The following is a 24498-nucleotide window of genomic DNA, read 5'->3' on the forward strand; positions in this document are numbered from 1 at the left end:
TCATCATCACCTGATGCAGAGTGGGTCTGATATCACCATGCATTTTACAAACGTCGCTACAATGAGAGTGTTATTTTGCCCCCAATTGTTTCCCCATTCACTGTTATTCTATTTGTCTCTCTGAGTTCAGCGATCACTTGCTTGTCTGATATACATATGCTTTTATTCTGCACAACTTTTGTGGTGGCTTAGCAAACAAGCCAATGTCTGACATAAATACATTGCATACAAATGTCTTGTTTATAATATTTAAATTAATTCACAGGATTCCTTGGGAGTAAACAGTAATAATATTTGAGGGGAAAATTGTGATGCGGTAACGACAAAAGAATACTTTAAATACCTCATGATATCCTGATACTTTGTATGTGATCTCCACATATAATCAATTATTTTGGACCCAGTCCCTATAAGTAAGTGCAGATGTTATTCTGGCAATGGGATTAAGGAGGAGCTAAAAGGGGGTATGTGGCCCACTCTATACCCAGTTAAGGGTGTAACTGGAGCAAAAGATTTTAACTGTTCTTCAGGGGATGCTGTGAAATCTCTATTGGTTTTCATTATCCATCATGAGGTTTTACATCAATTATTAATTGCTCAGCTTTAGGATGTTAGAAATTTATTTCATTTTAATGTTGAGCATTTTTTTTCAATAAGATGTGGAATATTAGAAGACCTAGGAATGGAGAATGTTTCCATTTAATGCATCCTTTGCTGCAAAAAAAAAAATCCAATCCAGAAGTAATTTTTAGCCTTCAAATAAAAGCAACCATAGGACAAACATGACACCTCCCTTGCCAGTAACCAGGAAATGTGTAAGAGTCTGATTATGTGGTATCAATCAGTGTCCTATTACATTTCTGGATTAGAATTACCCTAAAACTCATTACTTCGCAGCCACTTGATAGATGAAATTTTTATTTAAGGCTGATTTTAAATCCAAATTTTAGGAGTGAAAACAACCAATGAATAGTATCAACTTTCCCTCAATATATAGTTAGCTTTGTACAGTAATTGGAAGTGGGAATCTGCCCATGTATGAAATTGCAATGTGGCAGAGTTAATATCAGTGCAAATGATTCCACAAAACATGTGGTCAAACTATACATAGTTATTAAACTAAACACTCCAATTCATCTTTTTGTGAAAAGAAATTACTACTGCCAACCAAAGGCATCATACTTTACTCTTAATTAGAACCAATTCTTTCCTCAGAGACTACTTATTTGATTTTTTTTGCATGTCCAATCTAATTATTCATTAAAGTGGAAAGAAAGGTATAATGTCTAAACTGTGACATATTTCCTTGCTGTTGCTGATTGATGGTATGACATTTTATAATTGATTGTGAAATATTGGCTACCTGCAGTATCAATTATGCTTCGTAGAAAGCATTGGCAATTATGAAATGTCATGGCCTATCCATCATTCACGGGTTCTTTCGGTTTTGTTTTCAGTTTGCAGACTAACTCAGCAAACTTCAAGTAACTGAGTAAATTTTTGATAAAATAAAAAGAAACTGGTAAAATGGAAAGATTTTAGCATAAAATGTGCTTGTATAAAAGTTGATGTCTTTTTCTAAAATGTTTATCAAAGAGAATTTGTTCAATTCTCCATGCAAATTTTTAAAAAACTTTCAATTAACCAACTTTTTTGCTGAAGGGGATTGATGGGGTTGCTCATAGTACTGATAAACTGAATTAACCCCTCATTGCTATTTGAAACTGAGAAAATATGAAGATGCTCAGCCCTTGACTGAAGTCAGCCTGACTGCATTTGATAGTTGTAAGGTCCAAAACACACTGCATCAAAGATAGAAAAGCAAAAAAGTTTCAGCCTTGGTGATTAAATAGTAAAGGAACTGCATTACAAAATTAATTGAAAGCTTCTAATTACTAAGTATATTTGTCCCTTCAAGCCACTGAATCATTAAATCTGCCTGGAAAGCTGAGGAGCTATTAAAATAACTTATGGGAACTGGAAAGTTGTTTCAACTGCTCAAGCAGCATAAACAAATAAAAAACTCTGATTTGAACAGGGCAGCATTGGAAATAATGGCTGAGGAGTTTTGACAGATATGTGATTGGCACATATAAAACGATAATGGAAATTTACCTTTAACCCAATGACAAGACATATGGAAACTAAGCATATTAGTATTCTAACAGTGTAACAAGTTTGTGAGTGTTGATAATGCAATTTATAGCATATTCAATTGTTTGAACACACATTCTAAAAGGGAGGATACAAAACTGTTCCAGTTAATCTCAAATGTACTTTCATAAGGGTACCCTAGTCCAAGTATAGTCTACAGATGAAGTAAACCAGAAACTTATGGGAGAGTTAGACATGCAAACATATCCAAACTTTTTGTTTTAATTTATCTACAATATTTGATTGGGCAATATTATCCAGTATATACAGTTAGAGATAAAGGTATTACTTCCTTTCACACAGTCAATTGATTTGAATGCAACTACAGCATCAAACATAACACAAGGTACACTGCAGATGCTGTGGTCAAATCACCACATACAAACAAGCTGGATGAACTCAGCAGGTCGGGCAGCATCCGTTGAAACGAGCATCAAACTTATAACCATACAACAATTACAGCACGGAAACAGGCCATCTTGGCCCTTCTAGTCCATGCCGAACACTTACTCTCACCTAGTCCCACCTACCTGCACTCAGTCCATAACCCTCCATTCCTTTCCTGTCCATTTACCCATCCATTTTTTAAAATGACTTACATGGTCTGTATGCTTTATACACTAAATGGCCACATTATTAGCTACATCTACCTGATAATGCAAATATCTAATAAGATTAGATTAGATTCAACTTTATTGTCATTGTGCTGAGTACAGACACAAAGCCAATGAAATATTATTAGCATCCAACCAGAAGTGCAAAAGAATGTTATTTACAAAATAATTGCAAATAAAATGTAAGTGCTACAGCATACAGATATAAAAGTCCTGAGACAGTACAATATGGGTGGAATACTGCTTAGCACTGTGATGTGAGGTTCAGCAGAGTCACAGCCTCAGGGAAGAAGCTCTTCCTGTGCCTGCTGGTGTGGGAGTGGAGTCTCCTGTAGTGCCTACCGGATGGAAGGAGAGTAAAAGGTCCATGGTTAGAGTGAGATGCATCCTTGATAATGCTTTTTGCACTGCCCAGGCAAGCATTTATGGTAGATATTCTCAATGGCGGGTAATTGGGTGCCAATAATCCGCTGGGCAATTTTCACACTGGAGTGCTTTGCGGTCTGATACAAGACAACTGCCATACCACACCTGAGATGCATTTGGTGAGTATGCTCTCAATGGTACAGCGATAAAAGTCCATCAGTATCCTGGGACAGAGGTGAGCTTTCTTGATGCTTTGCAGGAAATAAAGGCGCTGTTGCGCATTTTGATCAAGACGGAGGAGTTCAGGAACCAGGTGAGATCATGGGAAATGTGGACACCAAGGAATTTGAAGCTTGATACACACTCCACTACAGCTCCGTTGATGTAGGTGGGGATGTGTGTGTGGCTCCTAACAGGACTGAAATCCACAATGATCTCCTTGGTCTTCTGGGCATTAAGGGCCAGGTTGTTGTCGGCACACCACGCGGCCAGGTGCTGGACCTCGTCCCTGTAGGCCATCTCATCATCCCCTCTGATCAGCCCAATCACCGTGGTGTCATCTGTGTCATTATGGAGTTAAAACCTTGTACAGGCATGCAGTCATAGGTGAAAAGGGAGTATAGAAGAGGGCTCAGCACACAGCCTTGAGACATGCAGGTATTCAGAGTGAGAATGGAGGAGGAGAGGTTATCTAACTTAACAGATTGGGGTCTGTTAGTCAGAAAGTCCAAGGTCCAATTGCAGAGGGATGCGCTGATACCAAGTTGGCAAAATTTTTTGATCAGCTTGGAGGGGATCACAGTATTGAATGCCAAACTAAGGTCAATGAACAGCATTCTGACGTAAGAGTTGGGGTCGTCCAAGTGGGTCAGGGCAGACTGAAGTGCCATGGAGATGGTGTCCTCTGTTGACCTGTTGGTGCGATAGGCAAATTGATGGGGGTCCAGGGTAGTGGGCAGACAGGATTTCAGATGTGATAGAACCAGTCTCTCAAACCACTTTGCAATGATGGGGGTGAGTGCAACTGGGCAGAAGTCATTCAGGCTTGTGGCAGTGGAATGCTTCGGCACTGGCATAATGGTGGCAATAAGCCAATCATGTAGCCGAACTCAATGAATAAAAGCATGCAGACATGATCAAGAGGTTTGCTCGTTCAGATCAAACAACAGAAATGGGAAGAAACATCATCTAAGTAAGTTACTTGGTCAATGGAATGATTATTGGTGCCAGATGGGGAGGTTTGTGTATCACAGAAACTGATGATCTCCTGCGTTCATTCAACCATAAGAGATGGGAGTAGAATTAAGCTATTCGACCCATTGAATCTGCTCCAATATTCTAGCATGGCTGATTTATTATCCCTCTCAACCCAATTATGCTGCCTTCTCCCCAAAATCTTTGATGCCCTGACTAATCAGGAACCTATAACCTCCACTTTAAATATATTCAAAGATTTGGCCTCCACAGCTGTCCATAACAATAAATTCCATAGAATCACTGCCCTCCAACCAAAGAAGTTCTTCCTCAACTTCATTCTAAATGGAAGTCCCTCTATTTGGGGGCTGTGGCCACTGGTCTTACACTCACCTACAATAGGAAACATCCACTCTATCTAGGCCTTTCAATATTCGATAGATTTCATTGAGATCCCCCCCCCCCCCACATACTTCTAGACTCCAGCAAGTACAGGCCCAGAGCGACCAAACACTCCTTATATGTTAACCCTTTCATTTCTGGAATCATTCTCATGAACCTTTTCTGGAACCTTTTCTCCAGCGGGTTCAACCACAAGCTGCTGTAAAAAGCCATTTCCTGGTATTCTTCAAATTACCTCTCTTGGGATCCAGCACCAAACTGATATTCCCAATTTATCTGCAAATTGAAATCCCCTATGACTATCATAACATTGTCCTTACTACGTGGCTTTTCAATCTTCTGTTGTAATTTATATCTTGGCTACTGTTCAAAGGTCTGTATATAACTCCCATCAGGATCTTTTTACAATTGCAATTTCTTAACTCTACCCACAAGGATCCTACATAATTCAGAAAATGTGTAGCTCAGATGGTTGATGGATTCTACATCTTTTGACCCTACAGTACGACCCTACTGATTTGGTTTTATTTTTTACCAATAGGGTCACCCCAGCCCCTCTGCCTACCTGCCTCTAGATCTCTACAGTTTTTCAAAGAACGGTGTGGGAAACAATAAACATACAGTGAGCAGCAGTTCTATGGGTGAAAATGCCTTGTAAATAAGAGAGGTCAGAGGAAAATGGTGTAAGCCGACAGGAAAGCAACCATATCTCAAATAACCACACGTTACAACACTGATGTGCAGAAGAGCATTTAGCATTTCTGAATGCATGTCAAACTTTAAAACAGATGGGCTATAGCAGCAGAAGACCACAAATATACAGAAATACAATCAGTGGCCACTTTATTAGATACCTCCTGTATCTAATAAACTGGCCATTGAGTGTATATTACATTGGTGGAGTGCAATGTCAGCTTCAGGTAAGATATGTTGGGAGAAATAATAAAGCAGGAAAAAAATCCAATACAGTACTAAAGCTTTTTTCTTATTTCAAACCAATACATTTTCCCCTATTTTGTATAGATTCATTGCAAATTGCTATGTTCACAATCATGATTGAAAATACCAATGTAAAATTGTCACCCTGTTACTACACTCACCCATCATGGCTGCAACAAATTGTGAATTAGGCTGTAAATACACTGTGAAATATGTTCTTTGAATACTTTATGCAGTATATGTGTGGACTACAGAACTAGGAATACATGGGATTTAAAAAATGAGCTGCTGGAAGAACTGTGTGTCCCAGCAGCTTCTGTAGTGAGTAATGGACAGACGACAGTTCAGTCCATATGAAGGGCCCCAATCCATAATGTTAACTGTGTATTTCACTCTGCAAATGCCTCCCGACCTGTGAGTTAATCAAGTAGCATGTTGCTTGCTTCAGATTCCAGCATCAGCAGTCTCTTATGTCTAGCTGGAAGGATTTATCTTATGCTATGACACACAAGAACATAAAAAACAAGAGCAGGAATAGACTAACTGGCTCCTTAAGTCTGCTGCTCCACATTTTATAGTTTCATCGGTGATCTAACATCAGCCTTGCCCCACTTTCCTGTCTTCCCCACAATACTTGATGCACTCCTGATCCAAAATGTTCCTACCTCAGCCTTGAACATTTTTATTGCCAAGGGACTATACTATAGACAATAGGTGCAGAAGTAGACCAATTCGGCCCCTTGAGTCTGCACCGCCATTCTGAGATCATGGCTGATCATTCACTATCAATACCCAGTCCCTGCCTTGTCCCCATATCCCTTGATTCCCCTATCCATCAGATATCTATCTAGCTCCTTCTTGAAAGCATCCAGAGAATTGGCCTCCACCGTCTTCCGAGGCAGTGCATTCCACACCTCCACAACTCTCTGGGAGAAGAAGTTCCTCCTCAACTCTGTTTTAAATAACTGACCTCTTATTCTCAATCCATGCCCTCTGGTACTGGACTCTCCCAACATCTGGAACATATTTCCTGCCTCAATCCTATCAAATCCTTTAATTATCTTAAACGTTTCAATCAGATCCCCTCTCAATCTCCTCAATTCCAGCGTGTACAAGCCCAATCTCTCCAATCTCTCTGTTTAAGACAGCCCTGCCATCCCAGGAATCAACCTAGTGAATCTACGCTGCACTTCTTCAATTGCCAGAATGTCCTTCCTTAAACCTGGAGACCAAAACTGTACACAATATTCCAGGTGTGGTCTCACCAGGGCCCTGTACATTTCCACATTTTTACCTGTAAATCATTCTTTCAAATATTTGTATCAATTTTTGTTGAAGTTATACCCTCTAGGAAGTTGAATTGGACACTTCCCATCACAATTTTATGCATGTGATGATGACATTAACATGTGTAACTTATTTGAATTATTTAATGACAGAAATGGGATCAAAAGCTAGATGACCTTTATAAATAACTCACAATGAAACACTCAGCACACAGTCAGTGCATTAAAAATACCAAATACTTGTCAAACAATAGCGTCCTCAGCTCTCCAGAGTGGAGAATGCCAAAGGTGCACCATATTCTAAAGAAGAAATTTAACCTTTTCTTCATCTTGAATGAGCAAGCCTTCATTCTAAATTATCCTCTTTTAGTACGAGATCCATAGGTGGAAAGGGGCCCTCATCATCACACCAGCCTAATTCCATCAAAATTTAATAAGGGCTACTGTTACTCTTAAAATTCACAGAATACATGTCCAATACATTCATAAGATAACCCCCCCCCCATCCTAGAATCAGGATCAATATAATTTTTGACCTGCCTCCAATGCAGGTTCATCCTCCTTTTCATAAAAGTAGACAACCTTCCTTCTGTTTCAACAGCATTATGTAGTCTCCTACCAATTAAACAATCTTCTGCTTTCTGTAGATAACCTCACATTTCCACACATTTTACTCCAACTGGACAGTAGATAATAGGTGTTCTATATTTTGCTTGAATCATTTGTCATAGACTTGCAGTTTCTCTCTCTGCTTCTCCACATCTGCTTTCTCCTCTTCCCTTCTCTTCTGCTTTTCCTTCCATTCTCTAACGTCCTTTGGATTCTTCTCCATCTTTTGGCAAAGATGTTGTGATTGGAAAGAAAGCCAAGTCATTAAGCTTTTTTCCCCATTACCTCACTCAAGTATGCAATTAACCCTTCACTTCACTCTCCTATTGGCTCCTGGGATATCATCTTCTGGCTACACAGTCCACTTGGAGGTTACACAGAGGCATAGCTAGTACAGCGCTGCCTCATGTCTCCAGAAACTCAGATTCACTCCTGATTTCTGGTGCTGGCCGTGTGGAGTTGGCATGGTTTGCTTGTGATTTCCTCAAGAGCGCTTTGGTTTCCTCTCACATCCTGGAGACATGTAGATTAATTTGCCACAATAAGCTAATCTTAGTGTCTGAGTGAGTAGTAAAATGTGGGGACAATAAAATGGGATTAGTTTACAATTACTGTAAATGGGTGCTTGATGGTCATGTGGTCTCACAAAGCCAAAGGGCTTGATTCCCTGCTGACTAGTTCAATCGGAATTTGGATCCTCCATCACCAATCCCGACAAGTGATAAGAAATATTTAACACTGTTCTGTCATCTCTGTTCTATCTATCAAGTAAATAGCATTTTTCATACCCTAAGAGATTCTAGAATAAATTGAACATTTGTATGAATTGCAGCATGTACCCAAAAGCATATAACATTATTTGAGACAGAATTGAATTCTGTATGTATTTAAAATTTTACATAGACTATAAAATTTTGACTGAGAGAGACTTTTTTCCTTGAAGCAGAGGTGCCTGAAGGGGGACCTACAGAGGCATACAAAATTATGAGTGGCCTTTCACTAAAATCAGAGGTCATATGTTTACGGTAAGGAGTGAGAGGTTTGGAGGGGATCTAGTGAACATTTTTTTTTCACTTGCAGAGTAGTTGGAATTTGGAACATATTCTCTGAGAAGATGGTGGAGGCAGATACAGTATCTAAACAAGCACCTGAATTGCCAAAACACAGAAGGCTGCAGAGCAAGTGCAGCTGAATGGGTTTGTATAGATGGGTGTTTGATGCTTAATGTGGACATTCTGCGACAAAGAATCTCTTTCTGTGATAATGGACTCTATCATAAATGGAACTCCCTTGCTCTTTTTAAATCATTTGCAATCTCCTAAATGGCACTTCAGTTTAACATGAATTTCAAAGTTGTGCTTCTAACAATATAGTACTTTCTAGTTTACACAATATTCTGGAGTGCACAAGGCCAAGGCACAGCTGTAACCATTAGGTCAGCTGTCACAACGAACTAAAGGAGAAAAATGGCTTACCACTTCCAATCTTATTAAAAACATTGTATCTGCCAATTAAAATTACAGTTCTCTGCAACCCTTTTGATTCATTTATAAAGCACTTTCTAAACTAATTATAGCCTGTGAAGGATTAACTTCGTCTATTAATTACTGAGATCTGTCAAATAGAACTTACCTTGCTTTATAAGTGTAATCTATTTGCCGTATGTTACTGTTTAAAATAAACATCTTCATATGCTTGAATACGTTGGCAAGCTGCACATTTATACTCTTAAATGTTAAGAGAAGAAGTGGGATGGGGATCTGGAAAATCGGTTTAAGGAGTGCAGTAGTGAATTACAATCAGATCAATCATGATCTCATCAAATGGTGGAGTAGATTCAAGGGGCCAAGTGGCCTAATTCATTATTCTCAAGGGTATATTCATGTGAAAAGCCATATCAAAGGAGGCCAGAAGGACACCTATCATGACTGATACAGCAGAGTTGGGAATGCAAACCAGCTGAGTATATTCAAGGATGAAATCAACAGATTATCAGACTCTCTGGGTATCAGAATATACAGGGGATAGGACAGCAGAGTGGATTTGGGCTCAGGATATTCCAAGGTATTGATTTTCGGAGCAGAGGAGGCACATGGCATACTTATTTAATCTCTTCCAAACTTCCATTCCTCTAACAGAATCTCTCCGCCAGCCAGATAGACAGTTGTCCATTGCTCCCTCATTTGAGATTGTCTCTTCCACTTCTGCAGGCAAGTAGTCCAGATTGAACCATGGCAAAACGGAAGATTTCCTGGCAGAGGACTCAAGGCATTCTGATGGCACCACAGCTTGAAGCCCAGAAAGGAGGCAAGTGAATCATCTCTTGTACATCAGTGGTTCATTGGTGCCCCTGGGGGAAAAGGAAGCATCTGTTTCTTTCCAGCACACATGCCTGTCTAATCTTATTGTAGGCTTTTGCTTGTACCTGTCATACACTCTCAGATGGGACCACATCCAAAGACCCCTGTCAAGGTAGATCCTTTGGTGCCAGACACGCCTAGTCAATTTCAGGCTCTCGTCCTATTCCACAAATCCATCTTGGCTCTTCTTAGACAAAGGTCTGCATTCAATTACGAGCATTTTGACAGCTCTCAATGGCACCATCCCCTGTGAAGCTGGATTATAGTCAGAAAATGGGTAGCGAGCATACCTGGCGCTTAAGCAGTTTTATCTCCCAAATGCCATTACAGCTGTTGGTCTAGAAACAGTGTGTTGGCCTAGAAGCAGTGAGGTGCTGTTGTGTATTCAAGTTTTATCACAGCAAGAGATTACCAGCTGGATGAAGAAAAACATACATCAGCATTTTTAACACTTCCTTGTAAAGTGAAAAATCCCCTCTGATTTGATGGGAATTCCTGGTCCACGAATGGTCATGATGGCATTGAGGACAGAGTATTTTCATTCCACGTCCATAAATACCACCTCCCAAACTCTCATCCTCCCATCCCAACAGGAACCTTCCGCATCACCTATCTGTCTGCATTCCCACATTAGCCTCATCAGCCATGGCAGAACTCGCACAACACAGAGCAAGTCATTCTGTACCCCAAGGGACCACCGAAGAAGAGAAGTCATTGAAAAGCAGCTAACAAGTTAAAATAAAGAATTCAGATCTGCTTTAAGGAGGAGATCTAATGAGATTTAATGGAGCAATGAAATAGCTACAACATGTCACAATGATTATAAATTTCCTTCTGGTGTGCCTCAATTTTGGCACAGAATATTCAGGGAAACAACTTAAGTACCACTTTTGTCATTTTCCCAAAATTTCCAAAGTACATCCTCTTATATTAAAGCAAGAGCACCCCTGTGGATATTTACCCTCATTATCTCTGTGTTATAGATATGATAGTCTGCTAACATGCTAGATAATTTGCTGATTTTCATTGATTTGACACTGTTTCCATATTCATTCAACTATTAATTTGTGGACTGTGCCTAGTTAGCCAGGAATGCTGCCATTCCTGTGTATTTGTTTCTCCAAAATATAACACTATATAATAACCAGTTCTCTTTTACTAAATCATACGTATAGAGTCTGTTTTTTTTTAAAAAAAAGCACCTGCTACAGTGACCAGATCAGAATGTGCTTTTTTTACTTTCATATTATCAAATAGTAATAGCATTGTCAAAGGTGAAAGAGAAGATGTAAAAAGTTTATACCCAATTTATGTTGGTACAATAATAAGCAAAAATTAAACTGGCTGAGATATTTCTTTGCCTTAAGCAAAAAATTGAAGATGGCCTAATCAATGTCTTTGGAAATAATTACAGGATTTGAAATGGTAAACCTGGTGCAGCTTCCTCCTACATGGAGTCATGGAGTCTAGACCCAGGAACCACATGCATTATGGATCTGGATCTCGACGCACTCAGGGCCATCCGGGAGGCTGAAAACTTCATAGCTGAGACTTTTACTGAGGTAGTCACACCCGGGTGCAGGCTTTCAGCTCAAAAGTTCCAAGTAAATTTATTACCAAAGTACATACATGTCACCATATACATCCCTGAGATTCATATTCATACTTGATAAATCAATAGTTGAATAATAAACACAATAGAATCAATGAAAGATCACACCAACTGGGTGTAAGACCACATGAACAAGGCGAGATCCATCTTCCAATAGTACATGGGTGATCACCAGTAAGGGGAGTAAGCAGTCAGTGCAAGGTTTCCCTGTGGCCATTCCCCTCAGCAACAAGTATACTGCTTTGGATAATTGGATACTGCTGGGGGTGATGAAGCATCCAAGTCAGTGGGACTATGGCTAGCCCTGAGGCTCAGAAGAAAGGGTAAATTCAAACAGAGCAATAGTGATAGGAGACTCAATAACTAGGGGGACAGACAACATATTCTGTGGCTGTGAAAGAAAAGCCAGATTGGTGTGTTGCTTCCCAGGTGCTAGGATTCAAGATATCTCAGAGTAGCTACAGAATATTCTCAAGAGGAAGGGTGATCAGCCAGAGGTCATGGTACATATCAGCTCCAGTGACATAGGTAGAAAGGGGGAAGGGGTCCTGCGCAGTGAGTATAGGGAATTCAGGAGGATGCTGAAGATCAGGACATCTGAGGTACCGATTCCTGGATTATACCCAGATCTACGTGCTAGTCAAGGATGACAGTATAGTTAAATAAATGGTTGAGGAAGTGGTGCAGGGTCACGGTTTCTTAGAGAGGCAGTTTGTAGAATGCCTACGAGATGGATTTTTAGAGCAGCTTGTGGTTGAACCCATTAGGGGAAAGGCAATTCCAGATCTGGGGTTGTGCAATAAACCAGATTTGATTGGAGAGCTTTAAGTTGAGGAACCCTGAGGAAGCAGTGATCATAATATGAAAGAATTCACCCTGCTGTTTGAGAGGGAGAAGATAGTCAGATGTATCAGAATTACAGTGGAATGAAGAAAATTACAGAGGCATGAAAGAGGAGCTGGTTGGAAAGGCACACCAAGTTGATTGGAAGGGCACATTAGCAGGGACGATGGCAGAACAGCAATGGCTGGAGTTTCTGAGGCAATTTAGAAGGTACAGGATGGATACATCTCAAAGCTGAAGAAGTATTCTAAAGGGAGATTGAGGCAACCGTAGTTGACATGGGAAGTCAAAGACAGCAGAAAAGCAAAAGAATAAGGCATATAATGTAGCAAAAATTAGTGGGAGGTTAAAGAATTAAAAGGCAGAAGGCAACCAAAAAATATAAGAACAGAAAAGACTAAATATAAATGTAAGCTCAAAGAGAATACCAGAAGTTATTTCAGATATGTAAAGAATAAAAGAGATTTGACAGTCAATATTGGACTGTTGGATACAAAGCTGGAGAAGTAATAATAGGGGACAAAGAAATGACGGATGAAATCAATAAGTATTTTGCATCAGACTTCATTATAGAAGACACTATCAGTATGCCAAAAAATACAAAAGTGTCACGGGCAGAAGTGAGTGTAGTTGCCATTACCTAGAAGGTGCTTGGGATGCCGAAAGGTCTGAAGGTAGACAGGTCATCTGGACCATGTGGACTACACCCTAGGGTTCTGAAAGAGGTAGCTGAAGAGATTGTAGAGGCATTAGTAATGATCTTTCAAGAATCACTAGATTCTGGAATGGTGTTGGAGGATTAGAAAACTGCAAATGTCACTCCACTTTTTAAGAAGGGTGGGAGGCAGAAAAAAGGAAATTATAGGCCAGTTAACTTGATTTCAGTGATTGGGAAGGTGTTGGAGTCACGATTAAGAATGATGTTTCAGGGTATTTGGAGGCACATGACAAAGTAGGCCACAGTCAGTATGTTTCCTTAAGAGAAAATTTTGCCTGACAAATCTTTAAGGATTCTTAGAGGAAATAACAGGAGGATAGACAAAAGAGAGGCAGTTGATGTTCTTTACTTGGATTTCCAGAAGAGATTTGACAAGGTACCGCAAATGAGGCTGCTTAACAAAGTAATAGCCCATGATATTGCAAGACGGATACTAGCATGGATTGGAGATTGGCTGACTAGCAAGAGGCTAAGTGTCAGAACAAAGAGGGCCTATTCTGGTTGGCTGAAAGTGACTAGTGGTGTTCTGCAGGGTTTGGTAATTAACCTCTTATTTTCATATTAATTGATGATGGAATTGATGGCAACATGGCCAAGCTTGCGGATGATGCAAAGACAGGTGGAGGATCAGGTAGTGTTTTGGAAGCTGTGAGTATGCAGACAGATTGGGAGAATGGGCACAAAGAAGTGCAGACGTGCAAACAGACTTGGGGATCCTTGTGCAGGCTTCCCTAAAGGTTAACTTGCTGGATGATTTGGTGGTAAGGAAGGAAAATGCAATGCTGGCATTTAATTTTGAGAGGATTAGAACACAAGAGCAAGGATGTGATATTGAGGATTTATAAGGCATTATTCTGACCGCACTTGGAGTATTGTGAACAGTTTTGGGCCCCTTATCTAGTTAAATAAATGGTGGTATTGGACAGGATCCAGAGGAGGTTCATGAGAATTATTCTAGGAATGAAAGGGTATGAGAAATGCAGCAGAAGCATTTGAAGGGTTTGGGCATGTACTTGGTGGAGTTTAGAAAAATGAGGGGGGGGAGGGATCTCACTGAAACCCATCAAATATTTAAAGACTTAGACAGAATGGATGTGGAGAGGATGTTTCCTATAGTGGGGAATCTTGGACCAGAGGGTACAGATTCAGATTAGTGGGACACCCATTTAGAACAGAGATAAGAAGGAATTTCTTTAGCCAGAGGGTAGTGGATCTGTGAAATTAATTGCCACAAATGGCTGTGGATGCTTTCATTGAGCATATTTAAAGCAGAGGTTGATGGGTTCTTAGTCAGTGCGTCACAGGTTATGGGGAGAAGACAGAAGAATGGGGTTGAGTGGGATAATAAATCAACAATGATAGAATGGTGTGGCAAGCTCAATGGACCGTGTGGCCGAACTGTGCTCCTATGTCTTATTTTTAGGCAACAGTGAATCTAAATTGAGATTGCAGTTTTTTAGAGCATTTTCCAGAACCTCCCTATTGAATTCATATACAATCCAGATTTTAAAGAAATGACCAATAAATACAGACAGAAAAGTACTGTTTAACTCAGATTGATTGATAGTTTTACGGTAATTTCAATTCACATGGCTTAAAGATGTTCATTTTAAAGTAGTTCATTCACTTTCTTTCACAACTTTACCAAGACATATTAGTGCCATATTGTACTTTAACAATGGAGAATTTGAGGAAAAGTCTGTGCAAAGTATTTGTAGAATTATTTTAATTTTGTGAATTATAGTTATGCCATCTAAAATAAACATTATCTAACTGAATTTATAACTTTAGTAGTTATTTTTCAGTAGACATGCTCTAAACAACATGGCAAAGTATTCCACATTTAAATTAATTTCAGTTTTATAACAGACTTAATTTCATTTTAAACAGTATTAATTACTAATGTCTATGCAGGGTCATAAATGGATTAATAGAAAAATCTGTTCATAATTTTGAAACACTGTTTAAAGGATTACAAATATGTTAACTATTTTGACCCATCTCATTTTAAATCATTACAGAAATAATAGATTTATGAAACTGAGTTATTGCAGTAAACTCTAGCCTAACTGTATAAAATGAATTTAATTATGACAGAGCAAGGATAAAGTAACACAATACCTTTCCTCTGGTCTTTTGGCCTCTTCGGATTGGAGGAAGCAGATCAGAATGAAATCTGTAAGGAAATGAAAAACTATCTGCAGCCATTATCATAAAAAGGGGTCAGAATCTATTGACACTTCATTTCCAAGTTCACAATTCATCTTATGCATTAATTCAGGAACTATTTCAAATTCTTCACCTTTATTCTATAACATTCTGCAAGTCACTATATTTGATAAATATCAAATTAAGTGCATATATTGTAAATGCTAAGCTTGTCAAAATAAATTAAAGAAAACTATCAAACTGATCATTTTATGAAGCTGCCATGATAAAGTTTTACAAGATTGGTCAGTTATTAAGATGTAAAATTATAAAGAAATTATCAATGAATCTACTGATTCACAGCTGTCTTGACAACACCTTACTTGTAAAATTGCCATTCCTTTTTCCCAGTTCCTCTATCTCTGTCACATGTGTTCCCAGGATGAGGCTTTCCTTTCCTGAACATCAGAGGTATTGCTCTTCCTTTTTAAAATTTTTTTTTAGAGATACAGCATGGTAACAAGCCCTCCTGGCCCAGCGAGCCCACACTGCCCACTTACACCCATATGACCAATGAATCTATTAACCCATATGTATTTCAGAAATCGGAATACCCTGAGGAAACCCACGTGGTCACGGGGAGAAGGTAAAAACTTCTTATAGACAGTAGCGGGAATTGAGCCCAGATCATTGGCGCTGTAAAGGCTCACCCATATCCCCTCCATTTCCCAGACCTGCCCTCAACTCTGCCGCCTTAAGAGGGATAGTTCTTTTTATCCTTACCTACAACTCCACAAGTCTTCGCAAGCAACACATCATTCTCTAAAGGTTATGTCATATTCAGTGGGATCCTAAACCAAACACATCTTTATCTTCCTGTCACTCTCTGCTTTCTGCAGGGATCACTCGCTCCATGATTCTCATGTCGCACTCCACCGTTCTCCTTTCTGGAACAAGTGCTACACCTGCCCATTCACCTCCTCCCTTACCACTTGCTATTCAAGCCCCCAAATAGTACTTCCAGGTCAAGCAACACTTCACCTGCAAGTCTGTTAGGATCATCTACTGTACCCAGTGTTCCCAGTTTAGCCTCCTCAAAATTGGTGAGACCTGGTGTAGATTGGAAGATCACATTGTCGAGCACCTTCGCTCCATCAGCAACAGGGAAGAATTCCCAGTGGCTAATCACTGTAATTCCACTCTCCATTACCATTTTAACACGGTGTTCCATGGCTTCCTGCCATAATGAGGCCACTCTCAGGTAGGAGGAGTAACACCTCATATTCCACTTGGGTGGTGTCCAACCTGACAGCATGAACTTAAATTTCTCCACCTTCCAGTAATTTCTCCTCTCTCCCCCTTCTCACCTTTTCCCATTCCCTACTCTGACTCCCTCTTACCCCTTCTCCTCTTCTCATCTGCCTATCGCCTCCCTCTGCTGCATCCCCTCCTTCCCTTCCTACTATGAACCACTCTCCTCTCCTTTCTTCCTCAGCCCTTTAATTTTTCCACCTATCTTCTCTTCTCCCATGTGCTCACTTCAACTCACTCACCTACCTTCTCTCTCACCTGGCTTTATCTATCACCTTCCAGATTGTACTCCTTCTCCTGCCCCTACCTCCTTATTCTCAATTCCTCCCCTTTCTTTTCCAATCCAGATGAAGGGTCTTGTCCCAAAATGCCAAAATTTTATTCTTCTCCATAGATGCTGCCTGACCTACTGCGTTCCTCCAGCACTCTGGATTTTCAACATCTGCAGAACCTCCTGTGTTTACTGAAACCTGCTTCACTATCACCCAGTCTCACCAACTTACTATCATCATCGAACTTGCTAATCATACTACAAGATTTCAACATAGGCACCCCACTACTCACTACTCATTGGTCGGAGAATCAAACTTCATACACAAGTTTGCTGACAACACCACAGTGTGGGCAGAATCAAAGGGGTGATGAATCGGCATACAGGAAGGAGATTGAAAACTTGGCTGAGTGGTGTAATAACAACCACCTTGTTAACAACTCAATGTCAATTACCAAGGAATTGATTGGAGACTTCGGGAGAGGGAAACCAGAGGTCCGTGAATTTCTCGAGGGTCAGTAATCATCGGAGGATCAGAAGTGGAGAGGATCAGTAACTTTAAGTTCCTATGTCACTACCTCAGAGGATCTTACCTGGACCCATCATATAAATAATACTGCAAAGAAAATACAACAGCATCTCTACTTGCTCAGGAGTCTGGGGAGGTTTGGCATGTCCTCGAAAACCTTCACAAATTTCTAGAGATGTGTGGTGGAAAATGTTCTGACTGGCTCCATTATGGCCTGATATGGGAGCTCAGAATTCCCTCCAGTAACTGCCCTACAGTCAGGCTCACCAGCCTATAGTTCCCTGGCCTGTTCTTGGTACTACTCTTCAACAATGAAATACCATGAACCACCCTCCAGTTTTCTGAAACTTAGCCAATGGCTAACAACAAAGCCAATATTTCCATAAGGACCTTCGCTGGCCTCCCAGAAGATCTAGGAGTGGACTTGGTCAGGTCCTGAGATGTGCCAATCGTAATGTGCTTCAAGGCTGCAAACATCGCCTTCCACATAAAGTTCATGTGATCCAAGACTTTACTACTAATTACACACATTTCTTTGGCATCCATGATATTCTTCTTAACACCTAGGAAAAATATACCTGCAACTCCACACAAAGGCAGTGCTGGTGGTCTTTAAGAGGAGCTAGTATACAGTAGATCAAAGATCTCATTCTCTTTGTAATCAACAGAACCATAATAAACATTTCTCTTTCTTGTCAGTCTTAATCCCAATCCCCTCTAAAACCTCCTAAGTAGACTGAGCTTCTCTTTCTTCCTCTGTGAAGCAGTTGCCCATATTTCTCTTAGTTAAGGATATTGTGAGAGAATGTTTCTTCCCTGCTATCAGATAGTAGGTGAGGCAATATTACATATTGGACGTTCTCTCTTTTCCCCTCTTCCATTGGATAGAAGAAACAAAAGCCTGGCTCAAGGACAGCTTCTATTCCACTTTATAAGCCTGGGAATGACCCCCTTGTATAACAAGACCTCACAATCTACCTTGCTGTGGCCCATGCACCTTATAGTCTGCTTGCAATGCATTTCCTCTGTAACTATAACCCAATAATCTGCATTCCATTATTGCTTTTTCCTTGTACTCACTCAATGCACTGATGTAATGAAATGAGTTGTATAGATGGCATGCAGATTTTCTCAATGTTACCTGGTGTGTGACAGTAATAAACCAGTTTAGCAATACGGGCCAGGGTGCCCACCCACTTGTCAAGATTCCATCAGCATTACTTATGGGTGATTCCTGGTGCTTGGTGAAAGCCAATCCCAAGTTCTGGCACTCCTCAGAACAGTAACCTTGGCCTAAGCATTTTCAACTGCTTCATCAGTAATCTTAATTTCACAAAATGGAACGTACCCTAACAATTGCACAATTAATTCCAAACTTTATTCCCAGGAAAATAAGGCAGTCCATGCCTGTCTGCAGCAAGATCAACACAATATCTAAGTGACAGCCAAGTAATTATCAGCCAAGTAAATTATCATTCCTATCTAAATACTTCACTTTGCTCAACCATTGCTGTTCCAGCTGCTACCATAAAAGCCATGGCCAACAAACTCCGGGACAACTTCTTCCAACAGGGCATCCGACTGATTAATTCATGCTGATACAAATGTATTTCTGTTACATTGACTGTCCTGTCATACATACTATTTATTATAAATTATTATAAATTGCACATTGCACATTTAAATGGAGATATAACGTTAAGACTTTTACTCATGTATATGAAAGATGTAAATAATAAAGTCAATTAAATTCAACCATTCAAATGATTTTCCACTATTGATTGTCTCATTAGCAACATCCTGAAGGCCACCAATACGCAGAAACTTAATTGCAAATGACATATAAATGCCATTGGGGCTGGAGCAGGTTAAAAACTGGCTAGTATCATTCTCTTTCTCTCTCTCAGTCTTAGTCCCTTCCTGGATTCGCTACCCATAATCTCAAGCCATGATCGTGAATGGATAATCTTCACGTTCGTTATTGGGTTTTCCTGGAACAACACACAGGAGATCCATTATCATCCACAGCAGCTGAGACTGCTTGACAAGCTGCTCATCACTTTGTGTATCCAGTCCTTTTTCCAGCAGTATTCAGTGGTTGAAAGGAACTAGTATATACTGCTTGCACTGTGACACACTGCTTCAACCACATGTCCCAAACTCAGGGCACAGAACACTGAGAAACACCAGGACAAGTGATACAAGGAGTCAATAACATTTTTCCCTCCCCCTCCACTCTTCTATTCCCACTCTGACCTCATACCTGTTCTCACCTGCCTATCACCTCACCCTGGAGCCCCTCATCATTCCCTTTCTCATCTGTACCACTCTCCTCCCCTAACAGATTCTTCCTCTCCAACTTTTCTGTCCTTGCCATGACGCTCGACTCCTGCTAAGCGAATCTGGGGCTTTGAGGCCTAGACCTCACCTATACAGGCATGTATAGATTAGTAAAAACACAACCAGACAAATATATATGTATATAGACCAGACCTTCAGCCCATTCAATTAAACCTTCAGTCGCCACAACTACACTACACCACCCTAGGACAGTGCAATGGCTGAAAAGTAGGCGACACTGCAGCTTGAGGCCTGAGCCCATTGAGTGTGCTAATAGTTCTGCAGTCGGCCACAACAGAGCTTGACTTCTGCTGAGCTAAACTTTGGGAGGGCAGCTCTGACTCTGTTCTGGACATCGTGCCACACCAACCTCCGTGAAGCACAATGGCTTTGTCCCCTCAGTTTGGAGGGCTGCAAGCAGGCGACACTGTGGCTTGTAATCATTAGGTGTACGTTTAAGTAGAATAGTAGCACCTTTTGGTGACTCCGTAGAAGCCGCTGCCACCATTTGCACCACCATCTTAATGGAACATTTTGTGTGTGTTTCTCTAAATCAAACTCCATTCTTTCTTGGACAAATGGTGACATTTTTTTTTTAATTATGGCAGAGTCAGGACACTAGCGCTTCCTACTTAAACAATTGGAGGGAAAACCCCAGCATTTGCCTTGTTGTAGTGTGGTAAACTATATATACCTGTCTGGACATACCCCTCTGCTGACAGCTCCTGTGGCTCCTCCCACAGACCCCTGTATAAAGGCGATTGGGGCACTGCTCCTCTCTCAGTCTTCAAAATGTCGTGTTCCCTTTTGCTGTTAATAAAATCCTATCGTTCACTTCCAGTCTCCGAGAGTTATTGATGGTGCATCAATTTTATTAACAGCAATTTGAAAACATGGAGCGCATTTTATGACCCGACACATTGGATCTCGACCCTCAATCCCAGGAAGCCGGCAATGCTTTCGAACTCTGGCTAGCATGCTTCGAATCGTACCTGGAGGAGATTCAAGTGACCAAGCCTGCCACGATGCACAGAGTTCTCCTCTCCATGGTCAGTCCGAGGGTCTACTCCATGATCAGGGACCAAACGGACTACCAGGGCGCGCTGGATGCCCTCAAAAGGCAATACCGGCGGCCGGTGAACACCGTCTACGCAAGACATCGCTTAGCGACACGGCAGCAGCAGACCGGAGAGTCGACCGTTGAGTTTGTCTGGGCCCTACAGACACTCGTGCGGGCCTGCGATTGCAGGGGGCTGACAGCAGAACAGCATGCAGAGCTCCTAGTCAGAGACGCCTTCATTACAGGGATCAGGACATTGTACATGCGCCAGCGGCTGCTGGAACACACTGATTTTAACTTACGTTCAGCAATCGAGCTGGCCGACACGCTGGAGGCCGCTCTGCACAATGCTGACGCTGTCCAGGCGCGCGATCTCCCACCGGCCTCATGGACGCTGCAGACCCCAGAACCGGCCGGCAAATCAACCTAGGCTACTGCCAGTCGCGAGTCCGTAAAGTCCCCGCAACCTGCCGGCGAATCGACCACGGCTGCTGCCAGTTGCATGTCAGCGAAGTGTTACTTCTGCGGACTCGAGAAGCACACCCGAAAATGCTGCCCAGCCTGAGAAGCTACTTGCTCCAGCTGCGGAAAGAAGGGCCACTTCGCCAAGGCCTGTAAGTCCAAACCATGAGTGGGGTCGAGCAGCGCCGCGTGCGAGGCATGGGGTTCGCTATCTTGCCTCCCTGCCATGTGCGAGGCATGGGGGCAGCCATCTTTGTTGGTGCCACCTCGCCCCACCTCCGACCCACGGGTGCATACCAGGCACCAAGACAGTGATTCAACTCTGGCCTCCGTGACCCTTGACCAAAGTGCTCCACACCAGCTTGCAAGGTCAATGTTGGACATCCTGGTGGAGGGGCACAGGACTAGCTGCCTGTTTGACATGGGCAGCACTGAGTTTTATTCACCCGGACACGGTGCAAGGCTGCGGACTCGTGACATGGCCGGTAAGCCAGAGGTTCACCATGGCTTCTGGATCGCATTCCACAGACATCCAGGAGGGTTGTGTAGCGGCACTAATGGTGCAGGGCACAGAGTATCGGGACTTTGTCTTACTGGTCATGCCTCAACTGTGTGCCCCTGTGCTATTCTGTCTCGACTTCCAGAGCCACCTGAAAAGTGTGACAATGGAGTATGACGGGCCCCTCCCACCAATCACTGTCAGGAATCTTCAGTTCTGTGGGAATTCATCACATACCCCGCTACTGCCCCCACACACACACCGACCCGCACATCCCACCCAACACCATGCCAACAGCCGCACTATGGACACCACGCAGCCTCTCCACCCTCAAGATTCCTCCCTCACCACTGTTCGCCAACCTGACCCCCGACTGTAAACCTGTGGCAACTAAAAGCAGGAGATACAGCGCAGGGGACAGGGCCTTCATTAAGTCGGAGGTGCAGCGGCTGCTCAGGGAGGGGATCATCGAGCCAAGCACAAGCCCTTGGAGGGCCCAGGTGGTCATTGTTAGAAACAGGCAGAAAAATAGGATGGTCGTGGACTATAGTCAGACCATCAATAGGTTCATGCAGCTTGACGCATACCCACTAGCCCGCATCGCGGATATGGTCAGTCAGATAGCTCAGTACAAGGTGTACTTGACCATAGACCTAAAATCCGCTTACCATCAGCTCCCCATCTGCCTGGAGGACTGCCCCTACACTGCCTTCGAGACGGGCAGCAGGATCTATCACTTCCTGCACATCCCCTTCAGTGTCACGAATGGTGTCTCTGTCTTCCAGAGGGAAATGGACCGGATGGTGGACCAGTGCCAACTGGAGGCCACGTTCCCATATCTGGATAACATCGCCATCTGTGGTCACGACTGACAGGATCATGACAACAACCTCCAATGATTTTTCCAAGTGGCCAAAGCTCTTAACCTTACCTATAACAGGGACAAGTGTGTGTTTGGAACCACATGACTCGCTATCCTTGGGTATGTCGTGGAGAATGGAGTCATTGGCCCTGACCCCGACCGTATGCGCCCCCTGTTGGAACTCCCTCTTCCCAACACCCTCAGAGCCCTCAAACGGTGCCTGGGCTTCTTTCCCTATTACGCCCAATGGGTCCCTCACTACGCAGACAAGGCCCACCCCCTGGTCAAGTCCACCACATTTCCCCTCTCAGCCGAAGCCCATGTGGCCTTCAGCTGCATTAATGCCAAAGCAACAATGCATGCGGTGGACGAGACCATTCCCTTCCAAGTAGAGAGTGACGCCGCCGACTTTGTGCTGGCTGCTACCCTCAATCAGGAAGGCCAGTAGCATTTCTTCTCTCGTACCCTTCAAGGCCCTGAAATTCTGCACTCCACGGTGAAGAAAGAAGCCCAGGCCATAGTGGAAGCTGTTAGGCACTGGAGGCACTATCTCGCCAGCAAAAGGTTCACCTTGCTGACCAACCAGCGCTCAGCTGCGTTCATGTTTAGCAACCAACAGCGGGGCAAAATCAAAAATGATAAAATTTTGAGGTGGAGAATCGAACTCTCCACCTACAACTATGATATCCTGTACCGGCCTGGAAGGCTCAATGAGCCCCTTGATACCCTATCCCGGGGAACATGTGCCAGCGCGCAGCTCGACCGGCTATAAGCCCTCCATGCAGATCTTTGCCACCCAGGGGTCACCCAGCTTTTCCATTTCGTGAAAGCCTGGCACCTGCCTTACTCTCTTGAGGACATCAGGATGATGACCAGGGACTGTCAAGTTTGTGTTGTGCAAACCGCACTTCTACCGTCCTGAAAAGGCACAACTTATCAAGGCCACCCGCCCCTTTGAGCAACTGAATGTCAACTTTAAGGGTCCCCTTCCCTCCACTGACCGCAATGTGTACTTTCTTAACATAATCGACGAGTACTCGCAGTTCCCCTTTGCCATCCCCTGCCCCGATACCACCGCCACGTCCGTCATAAAAGCCCTGCGCCAGCTCTTCACTCTGTTTGGATATCCCTGCTATGTCCACAGTGACAGAGGGTCCTCCTTTATGAGTGACAAGCTGCGCCAGTACCTGCTGGCTAGGGGTATTGCTACTAGTAGGACCACGAGCTATAATCCCCAGGGGAATGGACAGGTGGAGAGGGAGAATGCCACAGTGTGGAAGGCCACACTTTTAGCCCTTAGGTCAAAGGGTTTGCCGGTCTCTCGCTGGCAGGAGGTCCTCCCCAAGGCACTCCACTCCATCTGCTCCCTGTTATGCATGTCCACCAATGCCACCCCTCATGAACGACTCTTTTCTTTTCCCAGGAAGTTTGCCACTGGGACCACCCTACCAGCTTGGCTGACGTCCCCAGGGCCAGTGCTGCTCCAGAAACATGCGAGGAGCAATAAATACTCCCCAATGGTCGAGAGGGTTCACCTACTTCATGTGAACCCCCAGTATGCCTATGTGGTCTTACCTGATGGGCAGGAGGACACAGTCTCCATCCGCGACCTGGTGCCCGCAGGAGCACCAGACCCCTACCCTGAACACTCACGGTGACTATGAACCCTGTACCCACCGATGTGTATACCCACGAGACACCATGCACACCAAGCCCTACACAGACTCCTCACGACACTCCCATACCGGGCGTCACGCACACACATGTGGGGCTACTGATGCATAACGGGCTGACACCTCAAGTCAGGCCAGAGCCAGCACAACCACCGTCACTGGTGCAATCATCACCAGTGCTATGTAGATCGCAGCGACAGACTTGACCGCCTGATAGACTTAACCTGTGAATATACTTGTAAGAAA

General features: G+C 42.8%; 1 protein-coding gene across 18 annotated transcripts in view; it reads right to left on the reverse strand.

Moving 5' to 3' along the window:
- The window catches only part of LOC132400704 (doublecortin domain-containing protein 2), a 159141-nt gene that overhangs the window by 48404 nt on the left and 86239 nt on the right, over positions 1 to 24498 (reverse strand). For 15 of the 18 annotated variants that reach the window (XM_059981961.1, XM_059981962.1, XM_059981959.1 and 12 more), the window contains one exon: positions 15219 to 15291. In XM_059981961.1, the coding sequence (XP_059837944.1) occupies positions 15219 to 15291 (73 nt within the window). The remainder of the gene's footprint in view (positions 1 to 15218; positions 15292 to 24498) is intronic. The other 3 variants (XM_059981973.1, XM_059981968.1, XM_059981974.1) reach the window with 1 other exon arrangement.

The sequence above is a fragment of the Hypanus sabinus genome, chromosome 10 (genome assembly GCF_030144855.1).
Source record: "Hypanus sabinus isolate sHypSab1 chromosome 10, sHypSab1.hap1, whole genome shotgun sequence".
NCBI lineage: Eukaryota > Metazoa > Chordata > Chondrichthyes > Myliobatiformes > Dasyatidae > Hypanus > Hypanus sabinus.